The sequence below is a fragment of the Hevea brasiliensis genome, chromosome 17 (assembly GCF_030052815.1).
Source record: "Hevea brasiliensis isolate MT/VB/25A 57/8 chromosome 17, ASM3005281v1, whole genome shotgun sequence".
In the NCBI taxonomy this organism is placed as follows: domain Eukaryota; kingdom Viridiplantae; phylum Streptophyta; class Magnoliopsida; order Malpighiales; family Euphorbiaceae; genus Hevea; species Hevea brasiliensis.
The window spans coordinates 7,919,342-7,942,984 of NC_079509.1; the positions used below are offsets into that span (position 1 = coordinate 7,919,342).

The 23,643-nt window shown below is 34.8% G+C and overlaps 2 protein-coding genes and 1 pseudogene across 2 annotated transcripts; 1 reads left to right on the forward strand and 2 right to left on the reverse strand.

Moving 5' to 3' along the window:
* Window positions 1-5,028: 5,028 nt before the first annotated feature.
* LOC110672502 (protein-L-isoaspartate O-methyltransferase 1-like) lies at window positions 5,029-6,892 on the forward strand (annotated as a pseudogene).
* A 63-nt stretch (window positions 6,893-6,955) lies between these two features.
* LOC110672501 (28 kDa ribonucleoprotein, chloroplastic) lies at window positions 6,956-9,667 on the reverse strand. Its single transcript, XM_058139549.1, has 4 exons — window positions 8,949-9,667; window positions 8,744-8,845; window positions 7,539-7,820; window positions 6,956-7,274 (listed from the first exon to the last, which is right to left on the reverse strand). The coding sequence occupies exons 1-4, from the start codon at window positions 9,501-9,503 to the stop codon at window positions 7,209-7,211; spliced, it is 1,005 nt and encodes a 334-aa protein (XP_057995532.1). The 5' UTR covers window positions 9,504-9,667; the 3' UTR covers window positions 6,956-7,208.
* An 899-nt stretch (window positions 9,668-10,566) lies between these two features.
* On the reverse strand, window positions 10,567-14,685 carry LOC110672496 (probable galactinol--sucrose galactosyltransferase 2). The gene is made up of 14 exons (XM_021835286.2): window positions 14,232-14,685; window positions 13,803-14,065; window positions 13,633-13,723; window positions 13,501-13,549; window positions 13,327-13,418; window positions 13,137-13,244; window positions 12,923-13,042; window positions 12,401-12,811; window positions 12,164-12,305; window positions 11,806-11,873; window positions 11,543-11,677; window positions 11,220-11,446; window positions 11,033-11,121; window positions 10,567-10,944 (listed from the first exon to the last, which is right to left on the reverse strand). Exons 1-14 carry the CDS (start codon window positions 14,408-14,410, stop codon window positions 10,660-10,662), a joined length of 2,259 nt encoding a protein of 752 aa, XP_021690978.2. The 5' UTR covers window positions 14,411-14,685; the 3' UTR covers window positions 10,567-10,659.
* Between the last annotated feature and the right edge of the window lie 8,958 nt (window positions 14,686-23,643).

Consider the following 23,643-nt stretch of genomic DNA (forward strand, 5'->3'; position numbering starts at 1 on the left):
TTTCTCATTTCTTTTACTCATTTTTAATTAGTTTCTTACCAATATTAATTCATATTTCATGTCATAAATTTCACTTACTCGACTGGACAAGTTGGTCAAAAATCGTCTCTGAAGGTGAAATGACCAAAATACCCTTCGTTTTGCTTAAAATACTAAAATTGTCTGTACCGATTTAAAAATTTTTCTAAGTATTTTCTTGACATTCTAATGCCATCGAAACCTCAATGACTCTTCTCTGGAGTTCCAAAAATTATTTTATAAATTTTTTTCCCGGGTTTAGGGCTCCTAGCTGCGAAAATCGTAACTTCCCACTAGGTTACCCATCGCTAGGGCACTGGCTCATTTAAATTGGTTGTATTTTATTTCTAAAATTTTTTCTACATTTTTCTTATTATTATTTGAGTTATTTATGACTTTTCACTCTAGTCTAAATATTTTTTCAGATGTTTTAGCTGTCCGGACAGACACCGATCATCGAAACAGTAGAACATACAGAATTGCTAAGTGAGGGTGTTACAGTTAGGGTTCTTGATGAAAATACGAATGAGTACGAGATTTGGAGGAAGTGTGATTTTATGGTGACTTCTTGGATATTGAATTCCTTATCCAAGGAGTTGGTTGAGGCCTTTATATACACAACATCTGCCAAAGAGTTGTGGGATGAAATTGGGGAAAGATATAGATAGAGAAATAGTCCTCTCATCTTTCAGATTCAGAAGAAAATTAGTTCTATGGTACAAGAGAATATGTCAGTTTCTGTCTATTTCACAAAATTGAAGAAGCTTTGGGATGAATTAGCTAGTGTAGAGCCACTTCTAGCATGTACATGTGGTGCTTCTAAAGAAATTGTCGAGATTGATAATAGAGGGAAGTTAATGCAATTTTTGATGGGTTTGAATGATGATTTTGATCAAGCTAGAAACTAGATTTTACTATCGGATACTTTACCTTCAATCAACAAAGCATATTCTACGATGTTGAAAGTAGAGACACATAAACAAGTTATGAGTTCTTACATTGCGCCAATTGAATCTGTGGCTTTATAAGCACAATCACAAGTTTTTAAGAAAGATCTGAGAAGAAATGACAGGAGGAAGGGTCATTGTGACTACTGTCAACAAGATGGACATGATCGAGGCACATGTTTCAAACTAATTGGGTACCCTGATTGGTACAAAAACAAAAAGCATATAGGCATTTCTGCTAGTAATTTTTAGCAGTCAAAGTATCCCTATAACCCATCTGCTAAACATGCTGCTGCTTATGTAGCTATGACTCCTATTGACAGACAAGTTTTGGTAATGCCTGATAACTCTGATAAGGTTGGAGAGATAAGTGCCATGCTTGGTAATTGCAGCAGGAAGTTCAAAGAATGATGAAGGGCAAAGCTCCGATAGTTGCTTCAGTTGTTTCTCAGCAGCATGTGAATCAATACACAGGGAATTATTCAGGGCATCATGATACTCACTTTACTGGTAACTCTAGCTATTCTAGTAGATGTAATGCAAGTAAATATGTGAATTGTGTTTGGATCATTGACACAGGTGCCACTGATCATATGACACCACATCACACATTTTTTACAACCTTTACCTTCCTTGATTCCCCAATTTTAGTTCAATTACCTAATGGCAATTCATGTCAAGTTAACAAGTTTGGAATTGTTTGTGTTTCGTCCTCTCTTACTTTATATGATACTTTGTTTGTTCCCAACTTTCATTATAATTTGTTATCTGTTCCAAAATTACTCTCCATGATAAAAATGACAATTTTATTTACCGATTCCTGTTGTATTTTTCAGGACCTGAGGACTGATAAGGTAGTAGTTGTGGGGAGAGTGACACAAGGCCTTTATACTTTGGATTCATCTAGTTTTTTATCTTCTATAATAAAACAATGTTTGTCTAGTATTTCCCTTGTCAATACTATGATTCCTTTGAATAATGGCAATCATGTTCAATCTCATTCTTGTCAATTTTCTCAAAGTGATTACTCTCTGTTACATGCCAGATTAGGGCATACTTCTATCAATAAAATCAAACAAATTACTGGTTATCCTTTCTCTAAACATGACTGCTTGATTTGTCCACTAGCTAAGCACCATCGCATGCCTTTTCTAGATAGTCTTTCTTATGCAAAACATCTTTTTGATTTGTTGCATATTGATGTTTGGGGACCATATAGAACTACATTAGTAACAGGGGCCAATTATTTCCTAACTATTGTGGATGATCATAGCAAAGCAACTTGGACCTACATGTTACATTCCAAAAGTCAAACCTTTAGCACTCTCAAACAGTTTGTCCAATATGTTGAAACTCAATATAATACATATGTTAAAGTCATTAGGACTGATAATGGGGAAGAGTTTGTCAATACTCAGTTTAAAGAATTTTTTGCTCTTAAAGGGATTGACCATCAACTTACTTGTCCATACACTCCTCAACAAAATGGAGTTGTAAAACATAAGATAGGCATTTGTTGGATATAGCTAGAGCTATGAAACTTCAAGCCTATATTCCTGATGAGTTTTGGTCAGAGTGGATCTTAATTGCCACATACATTGTTAATAGACTTCTTGTCAAGAAGTTAAGAGGTAAAACACCTTATGAAATCATACACCATAAGCCACCAGCATATGATTCCTTGAGAACCTTTGGTTGCTTGTATTTTGCAACAAATTTGTCACCCTCTAAGAGTAAGTTTTCCCAAAGATCCATCAAAGCTTTGTTCATGGGTTATTCTTTGACCAATAAAGCTTATAAGTTGTATGATTTAGAAGCGAATTCCTTTTTTGTCAGTAGAGATGTTTTGTTCTATGAGAATGTTTTTCCTTTTGAGTTTTTTTTCTTCTATCGATTCTCTTTCTCTTCCTATTCTTATATTAGAGTCTTCCTTGCCATCTCAGGACTTTGCACCTCATGCAGATAACACTTCTAATTCTCCTGATGTGTCTCTTTCTACCACTATTCCTTCTTCTTCACATCCTTCTTCCCTTGTTGTTTCTCCACCTGTCATACCTTTTCTTCCTCAAAGGAAATCCACTAGAACCTTTTTGGCTAAATGATTTTGTGCATATGGCAGTGACACACTCCTTTTCTACTGCTACATCAGATCAGTCCACCTCAGGTATATTTTTTTCACCCATTGCTTTTAACCCAGCTTATAAATCCTTTGTACATAATGTGTCAAATGTATTTAAACCAACCACATATTTTCAAGCATCTACTGATGCTAGGTGGGTAGAAGCTATGCAACAAGAATTGCAAGCCCTTGAAAAAAATGAGACTTGGGTGTTGACTAAGCTTCCTAAAGGAAAAAAAACCAATTGGATCAAAGTGGGTGTACAAGGTTAAATTTAAGCCCTCTGGTGAAGTGGACAGACTGAAAGCCAGGTTAGTAGCTAAGGGGTATAATCAAATTGAGGGTGTTGATTATAAGGACAGATTTTCTCCAATTGCAAAAATGGGTACTTTCAGAATTTTTATAGCTCTTGCTACTGCTAAGTGTTGGCCTATTTTTCAACTTGACATTAATAATGCATTTTTGCATGGTTTCTTGGATGAAGAGGTGTATATGTCACCACCTCCAGGCTATGATAAAGCCTTACCTGGTCAGGTTTGCTTACTCAAGCGGTCCCTTTATGGTCTCAAGCAAGCATCTCGGCATTGGAACATTAAATTTATAGCTTTTCTTCATTCATTGGGATTTATTCAATCTCAACATGATCATTGTTTATTTACAAGATTTGTGGATGAAGAATTTTTGGCTTTACTCATATATGTTGATGATGTGATAGTTACAGGCACTTCCATAACTGCTATTACTTCTGTCAAAAAGGCACTTCATGAGAAGTTCATAATTAAAGATCTTGGTCCCCTTAAGTATTTCCTTGGTCTTGAAGTGGCGCGTTCAGATACAGGCACTATTGTCAGTAAAAAAAAAATTATTTTGGATCTAATTCAAGACACCGGTTTGTCTAATGCCAAAGCTGTTACTAGTCCTTTGCCTACTGCCTTGCATCTTTCTCCTGACACAGGGGATCTTTTGCCTGATCCGAATCAGTATAGAAGATTGGTGGGACGCCTATTGTATGTTAATCTTACCAGGCTAGATATCAGCTATGCGGTTCAACACCTTAGTAAGTTTATGTCTGCTCCTCGAATGCCTCATTGGATAGCAGCTCTTCATGTTGTCAAATACCTAAAGTCTTGTCCCTCTAAAGGTTTATTTTTTCCTGTCTTTAATGATCTTCAATTGTCCGCTTTTTGTGATGCGGATTGGGCTTCTTGCACATTTAGTAGAAAGTCATTAACTGGCTATTGTGTATTCTTTGGGGGTGCTCTTATTTCTTGGAAAACTAAGAAGTAGGCCACCGTTTCCAAATCATCTGCTGAGGTGGAGTATTGCGCCATGGCTGCTATTGTGTGTGAGCTCTTGTGGATCACTTATGTGCTTCGTGATCTTCAAGTTTCTGTTACGCTTCCCATCCCTCTCTACTGTGACAATAAGGCAGCATTACACATTGCTAGTAATCCAGTCTTCCATGAGCGCACCAACCATTTGGAGATAGATTGCCATATTGTCTGAGATCAATTACAAAAGGGCTTTGTGATTCCATCTTATGTTTCTTTAGTCACTCAGCTGGCTGATGTGTTTACTAAGCCTTTGTGTACTCCTGCTCATTCTCGTTTAATTTCCAAGTTGTCTCTAGTGGACATCCTTCCACCAGATCCAACTTGAGGGGGGGCTGTAGAGATTAGTTAGTTTATTTAACTTTGCTAGCTGGCATAAATATTACTTGTATAAATACCCTTCTTATTGCAGTTGATCAATACAAGAAAAACTTTATTCAGTTCATTTTCTCGTTTTCTCACACTTAGTGTTTCATTTTCCCTTTTTTATTTTTTGGTTAAATTTTATTGCATTATATTATGTTTCTTCATTCTATTGTAGTTGGACTGAGCTTTATTGTTCTTTTTTTTTTTGCAATCTTTGAATTGAAGTTGTTCCTTTGACGATTTACAGCAATTCTGAGCTGGAAGTGGCATCAATAAGAATAAATCCATGGTAGAGCATTTGCAGCATTATGGAGTGATCAGCTCAAAAAAGGTGGCCGAAGTTATGGCAACTATTGATAGGGCTTTATTTGTACCAGATGGAACTGCAGCTTATGTTGACAGCCCCATGGATATAGGTACAATGCCACTATTTCTGCTCGTCATATGCATGCAACATGCCTTCAGTGGTTGGAGGAGCATTTAAAACCTGGCATGCGTGCTTTAGATGTTGGCTCAGGTTTTTTTCCTTACTATCCATCAAGTTCCTGTAAAATTAATCATTGAACGAGTTGATGGTTATATTTGCTTAGCTTTTGAACCTTTAGGATGATGATGATCGAATCTCTCTCTCTCTCTCTCTCCCTCCTTTGGTTATTTTGGTGGTACGGAAGTTGAGAGGGAGAGATTCTGTTTCCTGACCAGTGTAGAGGGGAGGTTAATTTACTCAAAATCTTGATTGCAGCTTGGTTAATCATCACTGGGAATATAGCGCCATTTATTGTTATTGACTTCCTGTGATTTTTCTAGGTTATGCCACAGTATTCTCTTAATCTATCTTTACTTCTAACAAAAGTGTTGCCCTTTTATTAGGTACTGGGTATTTGACAGCATGCTTTGGCATGATCGTTGGACCACAAGGTCGTGCTGTTAGTGTGGAACATATTCCAGAGCTGGTTATTTATTCAATCAAGGATATTGAAAAAAGTGCGGCAGCTCCGTTATTGAAGGAAGGTTCTCTCTCAATGCATGTTGGTGCTATGGTCTTGAAACTTGAAAATGGTTCTTTTCCACAGGACCATTTTTCCCCCTTTGTGTAACTTAACAAAATAGGGTGGAAATGCCAATTTCTTCACCAAACGGTTATATCACATGCTTGCTTATAGTTGCCCCACCTCAAAGGTTCTTTTTGCCAGGTTTAACTTGCTAGCAATTCTAATAGTATGACTGCTGATATGTGTTGGAAATTTTAATCCATTTATTATCAATGCCTTCAATGTTTTTTGTTTTATGTGATAAATCTATCTTGCTCGTTGAAAAAAATCCAGTTGCATTGAAGGGTATATGATTAGGAATCATCTTTTTCTAATATATTAACTAGCTTTGATGTCTGTGTTAATGGTGTTTGATGGAAGACAAGGTTGGCCAGAGTTTGCACCTTATGATGCCATAAACGTTGGTGCAGCTGCACCAGAAATCCCACGGGCTCTTATTGACCAGTTGGTAACAATTTCCAGGATTTGAAAGTCATCGACAAGAACTAGGATGGTTCCATTAGCGTCCACAGCTCAACTCCTGTTTTTTATGTTCCCTCATCAAGTCAAGATGCCCAATTACGGAGTTATTGAGCCTGGGATGTTTTCGTCCGGAGGTCTATAAAGGGAAATAGTTCTATATGCAGGAGACGCATTTTGGTCCTTCTAAGTTATTGCATGGTTGAATAGGAAAGCCCCTTGCTAATGTTGTAAGTTTTGATCTCAGTACCTTCATGATGGGAGGGAGGGCTTTGCTTTGGTGGACTTGTAAATAACAAAATGGTGTTTTAATCAAGATCTTTGCGTATCAGCGTCTTTCAAGCTCGATCTTTCTCTCTGAACAATTCTTTGATAAAATCTCGTACGCTCATGGAACAGAATTACTTTTGATTTTTCAGTTGTAACATGAGCTCCAATATAATTAATTGTGTTTCAAATGTTACCGTTGTAACATGCGCTCAACAAGGACAACGCAACTCATTTCCGAAACATTCGCAGTCAAGGTTCCTTCCACCTATGCCAATACCAAGACGAGCGTCAGGTGAAAACACACAAAGCAGCTCGGGTTGTTGGTCATGAGGGGCAGTACACAAGAACGAACTCGACCTCCAGGAGAGTTTCATCAAGGGACCATCTCAAACATTGTCTCAGCGTCATAAATTTTACTTGAGAGAAAATTACAAAGAGTTCTCTCATAACTTATACTGTACTGTCAACTTGAGCAACAAATTTTAAAACGTGAAGCAATTTTTGGGTACCTTTATAACCGGTGGAAATCAACCATACAACTAGCTAACAAAAAAAAATGATGCTATAGAACTCACCCGTTCAAAAAAATACAGAGGAAAAAGAGCAGAAAACACCACCAAGAAACTTGTATCTAAACCATATCACATCAAAAGGAGTTGCGTCTTGGTCTTTCTTCAGCAACATTTACTCTGATTGCCCTTCCATCAAGAGTCTGCAAAACCACACCACCACAAATGATAAAAAAGAAACCATATGATATTAGTAGTCTTTGCACTAACAAATAATGAAATAACTATTAATAGAAAAATTCACATCCATTTCTTTTCTAAATTCCAAGTTCATATGACCAATCTGGTGGTTGTTGGTAACTTGAGAAAAGAAGTTGCCAATTATAAATCTATGTTGCTATCAATTGCTTTCCGTATGAAAATTATAAAGAATGACCAAGTTCCATGAAAAGTGTACTTTCACATACCTGTCCATCAAGTGCCGCTATAGCATCATTCAACTCAATCTCAGTGGACATGGTTACAAAGCCAAAACCACGTGAACGGCCAGTTTCCCTGTCATAAACTACTCGAGCATCCACCACCTTACCATGTTCACTAAAAACTTGCTCCAAGCGAGCATTATCTAAATCCCATGGCAAGTTACCCACATAGATCCTAAAAGCTGGTTCATACACACGAGGGGGGCGTTCAGGCCTTGATCCTCGAGGAGCAGCCTTGTTGACGGTCAAGAGTCTTCCATTTAAATCCTGTTCAAATAAAAATATAGCAGAAAGCAACCTTGTTAGAGGAAAAAATAAATAAACTGGAGACAATGCATGACAAAGCATGCAAGATCTGAGTCATCCGTTGTGACATGATCAACAAAGGAAATTTTATGTCTAACATTCTTATGGTATTTGCCAATTTTAAATGAGGAAGGGTGAAGCACTATCTGCTATGCCAGCTAAATGAAAGATTCCATGAACATAGTGCTACTTAGATTAGCATGCCAAAGAGAAGCTTATGACAACCAATTACGGGCAAAAATGTTTTGCCACCTCCAAACAGATATATATAGAATCAGCCAACACGGAAAACATTTTTTTGCAAGAGGAGAAAGATACGAGTTGATGACTAATTCTCATCCAAACACTAGCCATTTACTATTGATGTTATTAACAACTAGTTTCCACAGAATATTAACCAAAATTAGACAGCTTATTTTACTTGATCAACAAGTTCTCATCCCTTTCCAGTCAAATCACAACGTTGTAGTAAGGAAAGACGACATTGAAGTGGTAATAATAGTAAAAACTTTTCAATCCACAACATTCAGCTGATAAGTTCCAACAGAATGTAGGATGAAATTGAACAACAGAGCTACATTAATACAGCAAAACACCTCTAGGCATATTGTAAGACAAAACTACGGCAATAAGGAATGACTAGATTATTATCCAATATTTCTAATATCATATATCTATGCATATTTAATGTTAAAGAGCCGGTGGCACAGAAGAGCTAGCTGAGTGCAGGGAACTTCTGCATGGTAAGTAGTATATCAAAGCATCATTATCTCAAACACTGCCTATTCACTTTCCCTGATATTCATTTCTTTCATAACTAGTTCAGATAAATGCTTAAATTGCACAAAGCTAGTGGGATAGGGAAAGAAAAGAAAGAAATTTACGTAGCGATGAAACATCTCCACAGCCTTCTCTGCTTCCTCTACGACACTCATAGTCACAAACCCAAATCCACGACTTGAATCAGTTTCCCTGTTGTAAATAACCTAAAACCAAAATTTTTTTTAAAAAAAGGGACAGACATGAAAACCTCCATAAAACCTCAAAAGATACAAACATCCAAAATGAAATACAGAGAAAGATTTTTACCTCAGCAATCTCAACAGTTCCAGCCTGCTCAAATAGCATAGCCAACTTCTGACTATCGACATCATAAGGCAAATTCCCCACAAAAATCTTCGCATCCTCAGGTGGCTCCACAAAGCCCTCCTCTGTGTCAGCTTCCTCAAAACCCCCTTCTTTGACACTCTCTCCATCACTCCCGACCGCCTCCACCACTGCATCTTCTCCGTCAGCCTCCCAATCAGAAACTTGGGCTTCAGCGCCATCACTTGCTTTATTTTCCCATGTCGGTTCTTCTTGTTCTGATTCTGTTAGAGTGATTGTAGAGTCGCCTTCCTCTTCTCGCTGGGTCCAATCAGAGGTCTGGGCTACAAAGGTAATAAAGGAACAAAAATGGGTTTTGGGTTTGAGAGAAAGAGATGATAGGGAGTAAGAGGAGTATGAAAGGCGGAGCTTAATGGGTCTGTGTGGAACTGAGAGACATTGGTAGGGAGGTTTTGAAGTAAAAATGGAAGGGAGTGACAGAAGGCATGAGTCTGCCCTTGATAGAGGCTTGAAGGTATAAGTTGCTGTGGCAGACATTTTTACGGAGGATGATAGGGGTTTAGAGGAGGGCTGAGGATAAGGGGCAGACTGCAGAAAGAGAGAGAGAGAGAGAGAGAGAGAGAGAGAAACAAGCAGGGTTACATACAGAGAGGGTATAATATCAAGCGAATGAATACAGAATTGCACATTGTAAGACTCGGTGAATGGTCCCAAATGGCCTGCAACCATTTGCTTTAGCTAATGGGCTTGTGAAGATATCTTTGAGGGCCCATTAATAATCTCACTTCCTCTTAATATTATTAAACACCTTCACAAATAGAAATAATTTGAAATCTCAAATGGAAAATGGAACAATATCACCAGAAAATTTAAACATTATAAAATAAAATAAAATTTAATATTTTTTCTCTGAAACTTTTATCTGCTAATCATAAACAGATGGAGTACTGTTCGATTTGAATCAAATAAATTGAATTGAATTATTTTAATTTAATAATTTAATTTAATTTTTAAGTAATTCGATTTGATTCAATTTTAAATTTTAAAAATTTTAATTATTTCAATTTGATTTGATTTTTAAAAAAAAATTAATTAAATCGAATCAAATTGAATTAATTTATTAATTTTTAAATTGCTTTAACTTTATAAAGAATTTATGTATTATATGTATTTTACATATATAAATTTTTTAATTTAATTGATTAATGGTTATTAAGTTCAAATCAGGATCAAAATCTAAATAAATAATTTGAAAATCAAGTATAAATAAAAAAACCATCCAAACTTAAAACTGATTGATTCAAATAAATCCAAACCAAATTAAAATGGTTCAATTTGATTTTTCATTCATTTCAATTCAATTTTATTTTTAAAATATGATAATTCAATTAATTTGATTTTGACAATTTAATTTGATTCGATTCGATTTGAATCGAATGCTCAATTCTAATTCAACAATTAATTTTGAACTCTAGTATCATGTATGAGTGTGATATTTTGAGAATTAATCCTACATTGAACGATGTGTAAAAAATTGTATTACTAAATTTTTATGCTCACTCACAATATAAAATTGTATTAACCCTTTGGGGACATTCGATATTTTACATGTTCTGCAATTATGCAAAAATTAACTCTATGCCCACAAGACATGAAATCTATCATAGGAAGAAAATCAAATGAAAGAGAGGCCTTAATATACAAATTCAATCTCTCTCAAATTGCATTTGCCTTGTAGCTTAATCGCCAGTAATCCATCTACTGCACTATATGTGAAATCCTCTTCCCTATTCTCCACCATACAATGCTTAGGCTTAGTGCTCGAGTAGGCTCCAAATCTGCCACATCCTCGCCCTTTTATTTTGATTCTGCATTCTGAAGAATCCGTAATCCTGCAGTTTACAGCTTCAACTGCACCTCCAGAGTTGTACATATCCAGCAATCCAATCGGGGCGAAATGAATATCCTGACCAAAAACCTGTCATGCATAGGATTGGCAAGGTTTTGTGTAAGACATGATACAAAGAAAATTCTGAAGAGACAGAAAAGTCTACACTTTTTCTAACCCTGATTGGGGAGATGGTATATATTTCGCCTTCGAGGGTGGCTAAGCACACTTCAAGACTTCCATTCTTTGGCAGTACAGAAAGAGATCCTGCAAAAATATTAAATAATTTAACAGTACTTCTTCATAAGTTGGTGTCATTTAGAAGCCATCTAATTAAATGTAAAACAAGGAAATGCAGAGTTAACCTGAATTAAAGGCATAGACTGCACTTTCCTCGTTCCAATCTTCACCTGCAACCTCTCTGAGAAATTCAACATCAGTAGGCCTCACATTGCCTGAAAGGGTTAAAGGCGTGAATGGTACATTCGGCATTTCTTCAGCTGCTTGTTTCATAGGCCAACTTCCTGCTCCTTGGCAATTGAAAATGCCAATGACCCCAGATAGCTTGTTCAAGTTCCATATTTTCAACAAACTATAGAAAAAGTCAGACTGCAGCAATTAGTAAAAAGATTGGATTTAGGTTATTGGTATTCTAGTTAGAGGAAATAATCTGGGATTACAAGTTTACCTTTTTCCATCCGTGACAGGATCTACAAATAAACAATCTCTAGTAGGACGGCCAGCATGTCTAGCTCTCAGAATAGACCCATCAGGCAGTACAAGCTTCTTCAGGAGTTTAAAATCATGATTGCCTGGCTTGTCACTATAAGCATACCAAAAAGATTTCCATAGACTTAAGTCTCACATTGGAAAAGAAATAATTAAGCACCGGCTAGAATTTTCTTCAAGAGATAAAATAAAGAAGGAAAAAAAATAGTAATTTTAGCTCACCTTACATATACTGCACATCCACCCACTGCTCTTGCAGCACCATGGAACTCAGCCGTCTTATGTTTGCTCTGAGAAATAGCAAGAAAGGATATATCTTAGATTCCTGTAGCATTAAACTTCAACTACGTAACAGCATCACCTGAATGATTAGAATTTACTTCCTTATGTATGCAGGTTTGGCTCTCTATGCTGTAATAAAATAAGCAACGCTGTCTATTTTGTGCCAAGTAGTAGCTAGTTGTAACTTGTAGGTCGTACTTATTTTGGATCATAAAATTTATCTATCATAACCACACTCGTTCAGCAAGACATAAAGAGCATGTGGAAAGAAAACTAACAATATGCAAAGATAACTTACATGGAACATGTCCCAGTCTGGAACCACAATCTCCCCAAGAAGAAGGCTGTTAAAAGCCACAGAGGCGATATGTAAGGTCTGAAATGTTGATTCTCTCGGCATGAAATCCTCTGATGCTCTTGCAACCGCACTTTTCCTTGAACTGTCAATCAACAATATTGACTCAACTGAGAATTACAACCCAGTGCTGACAGTTAATTGGTAAGATGTTCTTAGAAATGAAAAGAGTGAGCAAACCTATAAATTGAGTCTGAGTTGTGACTCATGCAGCAGATTAGGTTATTGCCTTTAAAGTTTCTTGCAATAGATTGCTCAAGTGCTTCCTGATACTTTCTAGTCAATGTAACACGTCCTCCATACCCAGTACCTAAAGTTTCAATCAAATTCTGAACATCCACCTTGACTCCATCTATATTGCTGCTTACTAGATAGCTATGGAGATCATTATAAAAGTCAAAGATCTTGCAGGGATCAATGATTCCAACTCCATACTTTTCCATGCTGTCCATGGCAATGTCTCTTTGATTCCCTATGTTACCAGGGGACTGAATCGGATATACAAGCTTTGGGTTGTATTTTTTCATTGTTTCAGATGATGGCATGACGCCTCCCCAATACCCAGCTAAAGCATGCCACACATAAACAAATCTGCATTAATTGAAACGTATTCTATGGTTAATTATACTATTAAGTACTAACAACAGAAAAATCTTTAAAGAAATGAAATTGAGAGATTGGACATCCATACTGAAAACTCACTTTAGTCCATATTTTTCTTTGATTTTATCAATAAACTCGCGGAGATCGGTGCAGATATCATCTGAGCCTGAACTCTTGAACTTGCTATTTTCTTTGATGTCAACCAATCTAGCTGCAAACCTATACAAATTAGAAATGTTATGAATACATGATTGATAAGCCAAGATTAATTCAAAGGACAAACAAAAAAATCATGCTAAAAGATAGTACTTACTGTGTCCCTTCAATAGGTGCTTCACCTTCTTTGCAAAACTCATTTACTGTCTCTTGCCATCCATCGTCAATAATAAGAAATTTTGGTGAACAACCGCCTTCCAAGAATCTGTTATATACTCTTATTAGATACACAGATCTGTATTGCTTATAATCCTCAAGAATGAAGGTTTCAATGAATGTCATTGTACCTTTGAAGACCATCTTTGATTCCTTGTGGATTAACTTTAGAATAAAAAGCATCCCAAGTACACCATCCAAACCAGTCTAAATGTGCTGGGATCTAGAAATTAAACAGATAAAATCAGTTGATTGAAATGAAAAGTTAGTCATCATCTAAAGTTTAAAGGTTTTTAGTAAGTTACCTTCTTGTTTTGGATACGGCCAAATGTTCCCTTGTGCTTCTCCAATATCCTGCATGAATGAACATGCATAAAGGGCATCATTCAACATCTGCTAATTAAATAAAACCTATTTCTGATCTTGACCAAACATACTTGATAGAATTCTTGATGAGCTCAAAAGGATTGTCCCCTGAGTTTATAAATACTGCTTCGAATGCTTGGGAGGTCTGAACATTAGCGTCTCCTAAAGAATTACACAGAAGAAAATCAATACATGGTATTTCATTAAGTAGAGTCTTTTGGTGGGCTTATGTGGAGCTAACCACTTTCAATGCAGAACTGGAGCTCATTTGCAGAAGTCCCCTGCAAGCTGGTTCGAAATTGTCCGTCCAACGCGGGCAACAAGAGAATATAGAAGGTGTCGCCAGTTGACGTCTCAGAAGAAAGCTCATCATGCAGGGCAGGGTTCTCTGTTGCTTCCAGCAACAGCATTTGAGTTTCCATGGGGATTTCGCTACCAGATTTTCCCACACGAGGTATCATCCACCAGATTTTGGCTCTAAAAAGGCATAAGAACCTGTATCTCCTGCAGTGGCAGAATAGATTCAAATGAATTATTGGAGAAAAACGCTTGAAAATAGTAACAAGTATCTTCAGAAACGGATATATATTAGAATTGAACAGAATGAAACTAACATAGAAAGTACATTAAATGAAAATTTTTAGGGACAGAACAGAACCCAGAAACCTACTCAAGAACTCCAAGGCTAAAGACATGACGAGAACTGGGAGTCGAAGAAGTGGCACCGACGAAAGCAGAGTCGCAGGTGGCGGCAGAAATGACGACGTTTTCCGGAACTTGGGCAAGCAGCACCTTGTCTCTGACCATAAGGCAGCCATCCTTGATGCCAGGCGCGGCAGTGATAGTCATCTTTATCGATCAATGTAAGCAATGCTTTTGGAAACAAGACAAGACCAATACACTAAATTCTGTAAGATCAAAATTAACCAACGCCAAGAGAAAAGATTAATGGTAACGATCAAAAGACTATTCGTGGACAGGTTTACAAAACCAGGTCAGCTATTTATATGCAATTTTTAAATAAAATAAAAAAGGTAAAATACTAAAATAGTTGGAAGTTGAATATGAGCAAGCATTTTCTTTCCTGGACAAGGACGGGGAGATGAGTTAATCATTCTTTGATATGGCTGGATCTTTCCAGAATCCAGACTCACATGCAAAAAATAATAATAATAATAATAATAATGGCAAGAAAATAAAGCTCACAAATTACCTGTGGGACTTCCAAGTTGATCTAATTGACGTGTCACTGAGTTGGGTTATATTCATCATTTTCGTTGTTTTGACTTGGCTTTCATCAATTTGTCAATGAAGACCAAATCATATTTTGGAATTGCCATTATTCTTTCTTTTCTTCAAGTTATGAGTTGCATTCATCTTTTCTTTCCAGATTAGAATTTGATTCATCTCTTTATTTGTTGATTTCTAGTTTCTGTTTTCTTGATGGAAAGAGTGGAAAATAAGGGTAAATAATAAGGTAAAATATGTAAAATAAAAAGGAAAAAGTAAAGGTAAGTAATCTCTCTCTTATAACTCAAAATCTTATTTTTTTTTTAAAGTAGGAGAGGAGGGAGGGGAAAATTTTTTTTTTTTTATTTTTTTTTTATTTATTTTTTTATTATTTTTTTAAAAAATTATTAAATTTATTATTTTAATATAAAATAAAATCTTTTCTTAAAAATCTAAATTCTTTCATTCTTTTTTTATAGAGATACAAAAAAAAAAAAGTTTTATCATTTGCTTTCTATTTTGAGTACATAAAATTTACATTTTCAAATATTGTCATTTACAGTTCTTATAAATAACATACAATTCTTTAGTACAAAAGATTTGTATCTTCAAGTGCAATAATTTAGTTTCTTACAAATAATTTACATTTTCAAATATTGTCATTTACAGTTCTTATAAATAACATACAATTCTTTAATACAAAAGATTTGTATCTTCAAGTGCAATAATTTAGTTTCTTACAAATAATTTACATTTTCTGAAACTGATATGCTCCTTTTAAAAAAAAATAATAATAATTTACTTTTTCTTTGAAATCATTTAATTTTTATCTATAATAATTTATTTTTTAAAAATAAATAATTTATTTTTCATCGCGTGAATAATTAATATTTTTATTATTAGAAAAAATAATAAGGCTTGATAAAACACGTATAAAGTCAAGGAATCTAATAACATTGAATCATTTATTTCTCATTATATTGCTATAATTAAAAGTTTGAGACGTGCATTCAACATTTAATTTATATTAAAATTTTAACATTTTTGTATTTTTTTTTCCATACTATTGATAAGCAAAATAGGGCCTTAGGCCCATATAGAGACGAGATCCAAATGCATATTTTAAAAAAGGGCCAACACTAGTCTACTAAAGATATAGCCCAAACCTCTGAGAAAAAACCTAGATATACTTGAATCCAACCTGGTATCATGGCCCAGCAAGCTGAGGCACGTTCCCACCAGTTCGTCAAAGACAAGAAGCCATTCCAGGAAGCAAAATAGAGGATTCCTAACTATTCAGATTCGAAGATCAACAGAACCCGAAGCCAGCCATCATCTCCAGCTTCAAGCAGTCAACCCAGGCCTCAAGAACAAGCAAACAACAAGACATCACAAAAGTTAAAAAAAAAAAAAAGCCTGAGGAATCCCAACGAGACATCATCCTCAGCAAAGTTACTTCCTCTCGCCAACAATGACCGTTTCTTGCCTTTTGCTTCTCCCAAAGCACCTGCAACATACAAACATAGCAAGAAGGAAGAGACAACAACAGGTAGCCCGACCAAGCCCTTACCACTGTTGAAACAAAATCATATCTACATTCCCAACCAGGTGGAGAAGAAGGCGCCACCCAAGACCAGGTTAGTGGGAAAAAGACCTTCCCCTGCCAGGAGGGGTAGGAAATGATTGACTAGCGGCAGAGGAGAAAGCCTTGAGTCTTAGGTAACAGACATGGAAATAGAGATAGAGAAGTCTCTCTCTGCAAAATAGAGACAAAATTTGACACCCAACTCTGTGATTCATTCACACATGAAAAAAAGTTCGAATAACTTTTTGACATATTTAATGACGTCAAAACCATTCAACATGCAAACACTTTGTATCCAACTTTTTAAGGGAAAAAAAATTAATATTCTTGTGACGCTAATTCACGCTCTGCAATTCAATTTCTGGAAATACGGCAAATCGTAATCCTAAGCAAATACGCCGCGAGATTGAACGAAAATTTCCTATATCATAGAATAGAATGATTTGTAGTTTAGAATAACTTCAGATTCAATTTCCTTGTTCCCCATATTTTTGTTTCTTACGTGAAATTCATAATTACAAGTGTGGGTGACAGTTCTTTTACACATTAGAAATCAGGTCAGCTGGTTCTGTGGAGTTTTTTTTTTATCAAAGCAGTGTAATAAAAATAAATATATATAAGAAAAAGATAAATTTCAATTTAATTATCAAAATGAGGTGGATGAATTATGTTGAGATGAAAGAAATGAGTGCGAGACGTTAATTATAATAATGTTTTAAGCTCTGAATACTATTTATAATAGTGTCCAAGTTTTAAAAATAAAAAGAAAGCTTGACCTACTTATATAGCATTTAGCTTTTGTTTTTATTTTTTTTAATATTTTATTTTTTATTTTAAATAAAATATGAATATTATTTTAATAAATAATATTATAATAATTAATATTATATATTATAACATTTTTATTATAAAAAATAATTTGTTAAAATAAAAAAATTTATATAAAATGTTATTAAATGTTATTTAAAATGTGAAATTTTAATTTAATTAAAATTTAATTTAATTTTAAATTAAAAAATAAATTTTTTATAATAAAAAATTATAATATACAATATTAATTATTATAATATTATTTATTAAAATAATATTTATATTTTATTTAAAATATAAAATAAAATAATTAAAAAATTAAATGAACATCTGAACGCTATTTATAATAGCTAATAGTGTTCAATTTTTAATTTAATTTTTTTAATTATTTTATGGTAATAATATTTTAAATTTTTTATTTAATTAAAATTTAATTTAAAATTAAAAAAATAATTTTTTATAATAAAAATATTATAATATATAATATTAATTATTATAATATTATTTATTAAAATAATATTTATATTTTATTTAAAATATAAAATAAAATATTAAAAAAAATAAAAACAAAAGCTAGACTCCAGCTTTCTTTTTGTTTTTAAAACTTGAACGCTATTATAAATAGCGTCTAAAACTCAAAACGCTATTATAATTAATGTCCCGCTCTTATTTGTTTCACCTCAACATAATTCACTCCGTTTTATAATTAAATTGAAACCTATCTTTTTTTCTGATATATATTTATTTTTATTACACTCATTTGCTAAAAAAACCCGGTTCTGTGACTGACTCTGTGAGCTACTTTTACACTTTTATGCTAACCTATTTGAGCTTCACCCTTCACAGCACCAATGGTTTTAGGCGCTTCATCCTTCACAACACACTATGAATTAGGCACAATGATGAGGCTAGGTCCTTACTAAGACCCCAGTTAGAAATAATTAGGTGACCACTAATTTTGCAAGGGAAACATCCACCTAACAAAAATAAAAAAGCGTATTCCTGTCGGCCAATAATTGCTAATCTGATTTAATATATGAATAATTAAGTATAGACCACATCATTATTAATTTCATGTTAATTTGACAACATATACATACATTAAAATATTATTTGTGTTATATGACATTTTGAAATATATATAAATCAATCACGTATAATTTATATCTAAAAAGAAATAAATTTTAATAATATATTCATATAAATGGAGATATTATTTGATGTTTCCTGTATAGATTTACTAACCATGTGAAATATACTCTTTACATTATAAGAAATGCCTAAAACAATAGACATTTTATCCTCCTTCTCAATGTATCAGTTAAAGATGGTAGGTATCCATTGCTTTCTTATATAGACATGGTGCTGTAATAAATTTTAGTTTATTAAGTACAGCCCCACAAGAATAGACAATAATGCTTTAGTTAATTAATAACTTCATTAGGTTGTATACATGTATGTAAGTTTGCTTTAATTAATTTGTAATTAATTAATGGAAACAACAGGTGAAGAGAAAGACAGGTAGAATAAAGACGTTGTGGCATTGGTTCAACGTCATCGTCTCTTCACTATTTGCAGTGACAGCCACAGCTTCCGCAGTCCGCTTAATTGTCAACAACGTTCAGGAATACGGTTTCTTCGCAAATATATGACCATAAATTGCGCCATGTTAAAACAAATAGGCCTGCTCAGTTTTTGGTGTAAATTAAAAAATTAAATTGAATCATTTTGATTTTATTGGTTTAGTTTTTTAGTTATATTGGTATGGTTCGGTTTGAAACTCTTAGTATATTCTGTTTTCTATTCGGTTCGATTTTTTATTTAATAAAACTGATTAAACTGAATAGTAAAATGGCCTAAGTAATTTTTCAGTCTAAAATGTATAAGTCTTAAAGCCCTTATCTAGTCCAATTATCCATTCAAGCCTAACTCAAAGAATAAAAATTAACCTAAAATATTTTTTATTTAATGCAACAAAAAGAAATCGAACCGAATCGAACTATTATTTTTTAATTTGGTTCAATTCGATTATTTTTAAATAATCAGTTTGGTTCGATTTACTTTTTTAGGTGATTTAATTTTTTAATTTTTTAATTTTTAGAGTTCGATTCGGTTTAAAATTGAACCGACCGAATGCTCTCCTAAAAGTAAATTAATTATATCCATCCCCATTTGGGTGATAAGTTGGAGGTGGTTCATATAAATAGTTAAAAGGTCCAAAAGGGGAATAAGCAGGTTCAGGTGTAGGAAGGAAAGGGTTAGGAGGTCTTATCCTTTTTTTTTTTTATCAATCCATTTTATTTATAATCAATTTTTTACGGGAATATTTCAGTTAAATTTGCTTTTTTTTTTAAAATTTATAAATATAAACAACATCAGCAATAGAAAAAGAAAATTAATAGTAATTTTTTTAGAAAAATAAAATTTAATAGTATTGTTTTCTTAAAATATTAAAAATTATCAATTAATCAATTAAGACTCTGCATTAAATGCTCTCTCAAACTTGTGTTAAAGCTCCCAGCAATACATTTAGAAGAAAATATATCAAGCATGGACCATACACTGTGCAAGAATTTTCTAGTTTTGCAAGCCCATCAATTATTAACGCATTTATAACAGGCAATTAATGCCGTGCGAGACATTTTAATATAAAGAAATTTCAATATACACTCGATCCATTATATATATCATATATTTAAAATAAAAATATATAAAATTTATTTATTTTAATAACGATGCTACGGTGGATTTTTATTTTATTTTTTTTTTTATTTATATTTATTTCGTAATTAATTTAAAAATGTATTATTCATATTAAAATTAAAAAGTTTGCTAATAATTAAATATTTTTTTTAGTGGCATTATAGCTAGTTTGACTAAAAGTAAAAATCCATTTAATGATTAATCTCACATTGGTATGGATTAATTTCCATAATGTATTTCCATCGTGGTTTTAATTTTTTTTTATTTAACTAAACAAATAAAGCGAATCAATGGCGAAACTTGATAGAAAATATTTAGAGAAATCAAACAAAATTATAAAATAATTTATTATATATATATATATATATATATATATATATTCATTCTAAATGATTACACTTAAAAAAGTAACAATAAATTCACTAAGTTATTAATTTAATTTAATTTATATTTATATTTACTAACTGAATTTACAATTATTAATAAATAAATTTTATATCATATAAATATTAATAATTTTAATATAATTTTCAAAAATTTTCAATTAAAAAATTTAATTATGGGAATGCATAAAACTTAGAGCATGTTTGAATGGAAGGTATGAAAATTTCGTAAAGTAAAGTAAGATAAATTATAAAATTTTCTTTATCTATTAAATTAATTGTAACACCCCAAAATTTTAAATTTATGAGCATTTTTGGTATTTTAATTTTATTTAAATTTTAGGAATTTTTTTGAGATTTTTCGGATTTTAAAAATCGGGTTCGATTTTCCGAAAATATAAACTTTCATGATTTTTAAAAATTAATTTAAAGACCACGTGGCAAAACTAAAAATATATTTGGAGTCTACGTATTTTTCTGAGTTTTATGAAATATTTTCGAAATTTTTGGACCTCGTTTTCGGTCCCGAGACAGAGTAAAAATTCAAAATTTTGTATTTCGAATCGAACCGGCCGATTTGAACCGGATCGGATCGGACCGGTCGAATCAGACCGGTCTTCTTCTCTTTTTCTTCCTCCCGCGCGCGTTCCTTCCTCCTTCTCTCTTCCTCGCGTTTTCTCTCTCCTCCCCACCCCCACCACGGCCACCACCGCTTAGCCCCCGACAAGACCGCGCCAGCCTCCTGACCCTCCCGGCCGCCCAAACGGCCGGAAAAACGCGCGCGAAACGCCCCCCCTGCGCGCGCGTCGATTCAGCTTCCCCGGCCAAATCCGGCCGATCCGGCCACCAATTGGACCGGGTCTTGTGTCTAAAATCATCTACTCGGCGAGAGCTTTCTGTAGACACCAAGAACGCCGAAATCCATCGAGCGGTTTGTCCGATTTTTGCTCAGGAAGATTTTAGCCCATTTTGACTTTTGGGCTAGATTTCTCGAAAACCGTGAATCCCACGAGAAAACCGAGGCTACCAGCACGCTCCATTCGTCGAGAGCTTCGCAACGACATAAATTTCGAATTTTTTCGACACCGTTTTTCGATGGGTCCCACGGAACTTCGCAGTGTTTTTCCGAGCATTAAATGAGCTTAGAAAATTCTGAAAAATTTATGTACTAACCCCCGTGTTATGGGCTTCGTGTAGGTATCCTCGATTCGCGGAAATTCGGCGATTGACCGGTGCGCAAAATTCGACTGCATGCACTGCTACGTAAAAGTCTCGAATTGAACCGAGGTTTTGGCTAACCCCATTGTCGACGTCGAAAGGCCCCAGAAATCGGAATTGGCAAAGGTAAACCCGAACCTTGCTTTTTCGTAATTTTCTAGTGCTTAAATAGGATTAAAATTCCATAAAATATTCGTGGTAGCTTAGAAAATTACGATTCTTTTTGCAATAGCTTAGTAATATTGCTAAGGACCGCCGGGCAAAGTTTTATAATTTTTAGAGCTTGTTTGGACAGTTTTTGCAAAAATGATCAATAACAAGGACTAAATTAAAATTTTGCGTATTGTGATGGATGACTGATTTGATGGGCGGGAGGGCTGTGTGATATGATTGAACTGTGGATATATGGATTGTGAATATAGAAGTGTGTTTTGAGCCATTTTGCAGGTTGGGTAAGTCCTAGGTATAGGGGAGACTATGCCGGATTTTCGGCACGACTTAGGACGTATTGGTCTTTTTCTTTGTTTGTATTGAGTCAAATTTATTAAATGATTGTAATAAAATTGTCAGGTAAGCCGGGACAGCCTTCTTCCTCCGCCACCGCCTCGGTGACCATCGTCCAAGTCTGTGAGTAGAATATTAATTTTAATCGTAATTTCGATATTATTATATGTTCAAGCATGCCCATGCATCACTTATATGCATATATTTATGTAGTTAAACTCTAGGCACGATTTATGTTGCATTCATAACTGTTGATGTGCCATGGATGTTGTTGCGGTAATTTGGAGTAGTGTGCGTGCGTTGGCGTGCGTGTTTTGTGGTGTGGACTATGGATAGAACGGGGTAGTCACGGCTTGAGTAATTCGCTGGGACCCGATCCTTCGAGGGGTAGTCACGGCTTGAGTAATTCGCTGGGACCCTCGATTTGGTTATTAAGTGGAAGTCCGAGCTTGAGTAATTACGGCACGGGTTGGATTTAAGAGAGTCGATAGGGATCGGCCCCATATGTTATGATTGATGCTACAGGGTGCGTGAGTGCTCCAAATTACCTTTTTGATGTTATGATATGAAAATGATGTTGATGTTGCATTTCACTCTACAGGGTGCATTAGTTTTAGATAGTTATAGAGATTATGGTTAAAATTGATATTTTACTCTCTGAGTCGAACGCTCACTCCTGTTCAAAAATTTTTACAGGCCACAGGAGGATATTTTATTCTGGGTTAACCTGCTTTTCTACTTCGCAGGTTGTTTATCAATATTTGTGTAATTTTATTTACTTCTAGAATTTCCGCATGTGTTAGCAGTAATTATTTGAATTTGGTCTGTAATATTATTATCATGTTGGACCTGTAAACTTAATATTCTATGTCTGTTTTGATGGATTGTATGAGGGAGCTGAGCTCCCATTTGTTATTATGTTGATGAGTATGTGGAGGGTGAGCTGAGCTCCCCATTTGAGAATTTATTGTGTTTACAGGTCGGGTGAGTCGAAAACTCCCCGTTGGAAAGTCCATTTTTATGGCCGGACTCTGTCCGTTTGTTTTCTTGAAATTGGGCCCAAATGGGCCTTAGAATTGGGTAAATGAACAGTTAGGCTTACTACGGGCCTCGGGGGCTTTAGGCTGGCCCAGGTCCTAGTGCAGGTCCGGCCCATAGGTTGGGTCGTGACAGATGTGGTATCAGAGCTTAGGCTCCAGATTCTTAGGGAATGTTGTCTAAAGTGTTGGGAAAAGTCTAATAGGAGTCACATGCGGAAAAATAGGGTCCATATTCGTCTTGCATTGTCGTCTTTGGTTCTAGTTTCTGCTTCATATATTGTGTGTAAATATGAGTCTATAGAGCTGTGCAATGTGCAGTTTTGAATTTTGTGGGCTAATGCTGCTGAATTTCAGGAAAATGCGTAGAAGCAGGAGAGCTGTCACTACACCAGAACCAGATGTGCCTGACGAGGTGTCGGCACAGGATGAGGCGCCTACCCCGACGAGGCGGGGTAGGAGGCCTAGAGCTGCTCAAGTAGAAGAGCAGCTACCCACAGTTCAGGAACAGTCTTTCATGGCACAGGGTCCCATGGACCCCATGGCAGCTACTCTAGCTGGTCTGCAGAGAACCATCGACATGATGGCGCAGTATATGGTCCACCCTCCACA

What these genes read in the sequence shown, in the direction of transcription:
- LOC110672501 (XM_058139549.1), bottom strand. Translation starts at nt 9,503, where the DNA reads ATGTCTGCCACAGCAACTTATACCTTCAAGCCTCTATCAAGGGCAGAC. An exon ending in TGGAGATGTTTCATCGCTAC is followed by an intron (nt 7,821 to 8,743) that starts GTAAATTTCTTT and finishes TTATTTGAACAG; the next exon opens with GATTTAAATGGAAGACTCTT. An exon ending in TAGCGGCACTTGATGGACAG is followed by an intron (nt 7,275 to 7,538) that starts GTATGTGAAAGT and finishes GTGGTTTTGCAG; the next exon opens with ACTCTTGATGGAAGGGCAAT.
- LOC110672496 (XM_021835286.2), bottom strand. Translation starts at nt 14,410, where the DNA reads ATGACTATCACTGCCGCGCCTGGCATCAAGGATGGCTGCCTTATGGTC. An exon ending in ATCAAAGATGGTCTTCAAAG is followed by an intron (nt 13,245 to 13,326) that starts GTACAATGACAT and finishes AGTATATAACAG; the next exon opens with ATTCTTGGAAGGCGGTTGTT. An exon ending in ATACCATCTCCCCAATCAGG is followed by an intron (nt 10,945 to 11,032) that starts GTTAGAAAAAGT and finishes TATGCATGACAG; the next exon opens with GTTTTTGGTCAGGATATTCA.